Raw genomic sequence first — 6,000 nt, forward strand, 5'->3', positions numbered from 1 at the left:
TCATCAGTTTACTCATTTTAATGAAATTATTTGAATGAAATGATTCCATTTACACCTCAGACTGCCTCGGCAAGGACAGCAGCATAATCAAGGATTATTGATAATTATCATGTATTGTCATTCCGCTGACTGGTTAGCACACAACAAAAGCATTTCATTGTACCTGAGTACACGTGACAATAAACTTAACTCAAGCTCAAAACTTACTAATCATATCTCCTGCATTCACATCCAAATTGTTAATGTATATCACAAACACCATTGGCTACAGGCTCGCAGTCATCAAAATAACCTCATATCAAATAATCAACCATGAGTGTAACTGCTTTTTGGTTTAGTTTAGCTTAGTTTAGAGATACAGTATGGAAACAGGCACTTCAGCCCATCGAATCAACATTGACCATCGATCACCCATTTACACTAGTTCTATCTTATCCTACTTTCTCATCCACTCCTTACACATTTGGGACAATTAACCTACAAGCCCGCACAACTTTGGGATGTGAGAGGAAACTGGAGCACCCAGAGGAAACCCACGCAATCACAGGGAGGACATGCAATCTCCACACAGACAGCATCCGAGGTTGGGATCGAACCCGGGTCTCTGGCTCTGCGAGGCAGCAGCACTATCAGCTGCGGCACTGTGCTGCACTCAAGTAGAGCATTATTACACTTCATCAATATTGCCACCACTCATCAGATCCCATCTCCACCCCAACCACCATTCACAAATACCAGCACCATTAACCAGAAACATCACCTATCCGTGTTCTCTAGAGATGCTGCCTGACCTGATGAGTTACTCCAGCATCCAGCTTTGTGGGGGGAGCTTTTCTTGTGTCACCACCTCAATTCTTCAGTTCTCTCTCCTTCCAAAATACTTTGGATCCAGACATTTTTTGTACCAATCCTGTCCTCATTTCAGACAGGTCTCTTACTACCATGATTTCATCATGGCTGATGACCATTTGGGTTTGTAGAACACCAGTCTTATTTACCACACGCCATGCCTTACACACACACACACAATGTGTAGCTCCCCAATCTGCTCACATTCCCTCCTAATCCCCTCCCATGTAATACTGCATTGTTTCACACTCTAATGATGTTCCTCTCTCCAGGTTCATTGTTCCTCCTTTTCAACTCCCATGTCCTGAGTGCTTCGACTAGTTTCACTGTCCTCTTGATTTAATTGTACTGATTGCATGCCTCGTTGTCACCTTCCCCTCAGCTATAAATGATCCGTTCTGCATTCCCCTTGAACTTTCTCCCTTTTGATCTCTCGTGTTTTTCTCACAGAGAGTGGTGAGTCTGTGGAATCCTCTGCCTCAGAGGGCGATGGAGGCCGGTTCTCTGGATGCTTTTAGAGAGCTAGATAGGGCTCTTAAAGATAGCGGAGTCAGGGGATATGGGGAGAAGGCAGGAACGGGGTACTGATTGGGGATGATCAGCCATGATCACATTGAATGGTGGTGCTGGCTCGAAGGGCCAAATGGCCTACTCCTGCACCTATTGTCTATTGTGTTCACAACTTACCCTTCCATATCTCAACATCTCTCTCTGCCCTGACTCTCAGTCTGAAGAAGGATCTCGATCCGAAACGTCACCCATTCTTATTCTCCAGAGATGCTGCCTGTCCTGCTGAGTTACTCAAGCATTTTGTGTTTATCCTGATTTCTACCCCCATGCAATATTGGTCTCAACACTGGCCAACACCATTTGTAAACCTCTTCCTGAAAATCTTGTCCCCGGTAAGGCTGAGATACAGAAGTGGATGAAGGTGTGTGTGTGTGTGAATTGGCTTAAAGGGCCGTTAGAAATAAAGAAACATTTTAATCTTGGGACCCGCCTACTCAAACTCCCTTCAAAATAGTTTCGTGCAAAACAGCCAATGTTTCCATTTTAAAAGCGACTGATTTTCACTATTTTATAAGACGTGTTCTCATGAAACGGGCATTAGTGCTTTTAAGATTACAACACTCCTGTATGTAGCTTCAAGATTCCTACTTCAAGTTAGAAAACCAACGACTTGGAAACATAGTGCCTCACAATAAAAAATAATTTAAAAATTGCTCGAATGCACGTCGGCACACTTACCGGCAACTTCACATCGTTCCTAAGGCGTCCAACTTCACCACCAGGTGTAGAATTCATCGCCATGGCTCTTTAATAAGAATTTTGTTTGTTTTAATGACAAAAGTATTGGCAGTTTCTCGACCAAGTGTCGAGCAGAAAGAACTAACATTGAGTAAAACTCCGCCAACCCCAACCCCAGAAGAATCGGTATGTTTTCTCTGGATGAGTGCTGGGATTCTGGACGCAAATCCCATTGAAAATCAGATCAAATACCTCAGTTTTCCCTGCAGCGGCGGGCCGGCAATTCCGTGTTGTGGCGATGACCTTGCGAAGAGAGGGATTGAATTTACGGGTCAAAAAATAACTATCTTCCATCAAAAGGGTGACGTCGTTAACAGGAATCACTCTTACATTGCTTGTCCTTTAACATTTCCCCAGAATCTGGAACGGCACAAGATTTCCCAGAACCTTATGACATTGGCTTTTGCCTGTGTGGTAAATACTCTTTGAGCAGTTACTTGAAAATAAAAACGCTCTCGTTTCTGATTCCTGATTAAGATCGTTCCCTTTAAGTCAATGTGTTGCTGTCAATCAGTCCCCAAGAGCAAAATGTTAATGGCTTGGGGATCTATATTTAACATACTGCTTAGGAGGTCTGCACGTGGGGTCAATTTCCTTGAAGTAAAGTTCAGCAAATCATTCCAAGAATTATAAAAGGCCAAATAAACAACAGTATCAAAAGTTCCTAACTTGCCCATTTTCATGTTGCCTTTGCGATGAGAGTTCCAAGCCAATAACTTACTTTCAGAGAGGGATTGAGTCAAACTCTACTGATCAAGAAAGCACTGACAAGTTCTAACACAGAACATAGCACATGAACAGGCCCTTTGGCCCACAATAAACATGCCAAACACGAAGCCAAGTTGAACTAATCTCCTCTGCCAGCACTTGATCTATATCACTCCAATTTCATGCATATTCCTGTGCCTTTGTTGTTACTTTCTCCCAGCTAACAATGATCCGTTCTACATTTTCCTTGATCTTCATCCCCTTTGTCCTGATTTCACACTATCCACTTCCTTATCTATGTATCCACTTCCTTATCTATGTATCTTCCTCTCCCATGACAGTCTGAAGAAGAGTCTTGACCCGAAACATCACCCATTCCATCTCCCCAGAGATGCTGCCTGTCCCTTTGAGTTACTCCAGCGTTTTGTGTCTACCTTACATTAACGTCCAAGTGGTTTATATACTGTATATCACAAACAACAGAGGTCCCAGCACAGATCCCTGCTGAAAGTGTTAGTAAAAGATGCCTAGTGTTTCTGACACAGATATTGTAGTGTTTCTGACAGTTTAATGTAACCTTATTCTCAACCATACCTCTGTTAATATTTGATATATGCAGTAGCACTATGGTTGTTTGATATAATTTAGCATATCTCGTTTGTGTGTCGCTAGACTGTTCGCACTGTTTGTCGGATGCTTCTCGTCAGTAACCCTGGAGTTTGTCCTTTAATTAAATGCTGAATGTTTGGAAAATTGCTGTGCTGAAACCTCCACCTGCTTCCTGAAAAGACTGTTTGGTTCTATGTTTTTTACCCCGTATTCCATGGGGGTTTTTTAAAGTCCCTTTAAATGCAGATTGTCCTACTTTAAGCTTTTTTTTCCAGAAAATGTAATGTAATCTTTAATAAGAATGAACGAGTTTAGGTCAATCTTAAGACCATTCATATTCTCACCAATAGTGTTGGGATACATTGCAAGAAAGATGTGGCTCACTTGCAGATTATCTATCTATATATTACTGATAGACCAAGTGGGACCCGTTGGGCCCCGTTCCCCTAACGCAATATTCCACCACTCACCCATTCCCCCAATGTAACCCATTTCCACCACTCACCCGTTCCCCCAATGCAACCCGTTCGCCCAAAGCAATATTCCACCACTCACCCATAGCCCCCATCTGCGCAGGTGCGGCTCATTTCCCCTCATCCCCCAACATTCCCTCCCCCACCTCTTCACCCTCCTCTTCTCTCCCCTTTCCTCCTCCACTCCCTCCCTCTTCTCTCCCATCTCCTCCTCCCCACTCCCTCCCTCACCTCTCCCTCTTCTCTCCCCTACCCTCAGTCACTCCTTACACTCAGTCACTCCCTCCATAACCCCTCTCCCCTCCCTACACCTTGACCCATTGGGCCCCGTTCCCCCAATGCAATATTCCACCACTCACCCGTTCCACCAACTGTGGAGGCATGGCTCATACACTCCCTCCCCCTCTTCTTCACCCTCCCTCTTCTCTTCCCTCTCCTCCTCTCCTCCTCCACTCTCTCCCTCTCCTTTCCCCTACCCTCAGTCACTCCCTCACTCCCTTCCTCCATAACCCCTCTCACCTCTCTACACCATCCTCTCCCTCTATCTCCCTGCTCACCTCTCCCTCTATCTATCTTCTCCCCCACTCCTCACCTCTCCCCTATCGCCCCCCCTCACTAAACACAATGTTTAAATGACATTTCTCCTCCTCCCCTCCCCCACTCCTCTCATTGCACTGGGCAGAACACTTGATGTGCAGTTTATGTAAATGAGATCCCATTGTGATGTCATTGTTGGGTGGAGCACTGCTCACGGGCAGTTTATGTAAATGAGATCCCGTTATAATGTCATAGCTGCAAACTGCCATTGCAACTGCCACTGCAAGTTCAATTAATTCTTTCTCAAACTGGATTTTGTAAAGTTAAAAATGTGAATAACTTGTAAAATATAACATCAATTTGAACGAAATTTGATAAAAACACACCACAAGAAAAAGTGTTCCAAAAATTGTAATGCTATCGTGTACTGTTTTGGCATAATTTCAGGATCACATACACACACAGACATCCACACACACATAGAAAAAAACAAGATGAGACTCTCATCTTGTCTGCGTGCGTGTTTGTTTGCGTGCTTGTGTGTGTGAGATTCATGGCCTGAATTACACCAAAACAATACACAATAGCGCTACAATGTTTGGACCACCTTACTCACCATTGTCCTGTGGTGTGTTGTATCAAGTTTCGTTCAGATTGATGTTATATTTTACAAGTTATTCACATTTTTAACTTTACAAAATCCTTTGAGAAAAATGTCTTCCATCTGCCTGGCATTTAGCAGCTATGACATCACAATGGCATTGTAGCCCTGCCTGCTACAATGTCGCAATCCCAGGACACTGAGTCCTGCCAGCCCTAGCAAGTGCAACTGCATTTTTTATTAAGTTTAAAATGAGGGAGTGGGAATAGGGGGAAATGAGCAGCCCCTGCACAGTTGGGGGCTATGGTTGAGTGGTGAAATATTGCATTGGGGGAATGGGTTGCATTGGGGGAACGGATGAGTGGTGGAATATTGCGTTGGGGAACGGGTTGCTTTGGGGGCCAGGCCTCCTGTGGGGGCTAAGGATGAGTGGTCAAATATTGCATTGGGGGAATGGGTTGTGTTGGGCCTCCCATGTGACAGGGACCCAACGGGTCTCACTTGGTCTAGTCTATATTACTAAAAGTCTGATCATGACCACTTCCTGTTGTTCTGTATATTGATTTTAGAAAAAACGCTGTCACTTACGGCTGTGATTTTTGGCCATCTTACTCAGAGTCCCTCTCTGCTGTGCAGGACAAGAGGAATTTTCACATCGATGAAAAATAAAAGAGTTATTAGTGTTTAAACAATGTTGAGATTCTCTGTCGTGAAGGGCACGCCCCTTCCAGAGGGACTATAAAACCCGGAAGTGTTGAGTGCCTCAGTCAGTCTCTGCAAGATGGGGAGCAAGAGGGTCACGTCTCTCAGTCTAAGCGGTGAATAACACTGAACACATGTTGGTGGTGGTTGGCTTGAAACGGAGCACAGCAAATGGTTGGTGGTGGTTGGCTTGAAACAACAAATGATTAAAAG

The 6,000-nt window shown here is 44.2% G+C and overlaps 1 protein-coding gene across 2 annotated transcripts in view; it reads right to left on the bottom strand.

The window, feature by feature from the left end:
• Positions 1-2,672, bottom strand: part of atp1b4 (ATPase Na+/K+ transporting family member beta 4) — a 46,578-nt gene extending 43,906 nt beyond the window's left edge. The window contains exons 1-2 of one of the 2 annotated variants that reach the window (XM_033030212.1): positions 2,350-2,672; positions 2,098-2,164 (exon numbers count right to left, since the gene is read on the bottom strand). In XM_033030212.1, coding sequence (XP_032886103.1) covers positions 2,098-2,160 — 63 coding nt within the window. In that variant the 5' untranslated portion in view covers positions 2,161-2,164; positions 2,350-2,672. Of the gene's footprint in view, positions 1-2,091; positions 2,165-2,349 lie in introns of both variants that reach the window. The other variant, XM_033030211.1, reaches the window with a different exon arrangement.
• Between the last annotated feature and the right edge of the window lie 3,328 nt (positions 2,673-6,000).

The sequence above is a fragment of the Amblyraja radiata genome, chromosome 12 (genome assembly GCF_010909765.2).
Source record: "Amblyraja radiata isolate CabotCenter1 chromosome 12, sAmbRad1.1.pri, whole genome shotgun sequence".
In the NCBI taxonomy this organism is placed as follows: domain Eukaryota; kingdom Metazoa; phylum Chordata; class Chondrichthyes; order Rajiformes; family Rajidae; genus Amblyraja; species Amblyraja radiata.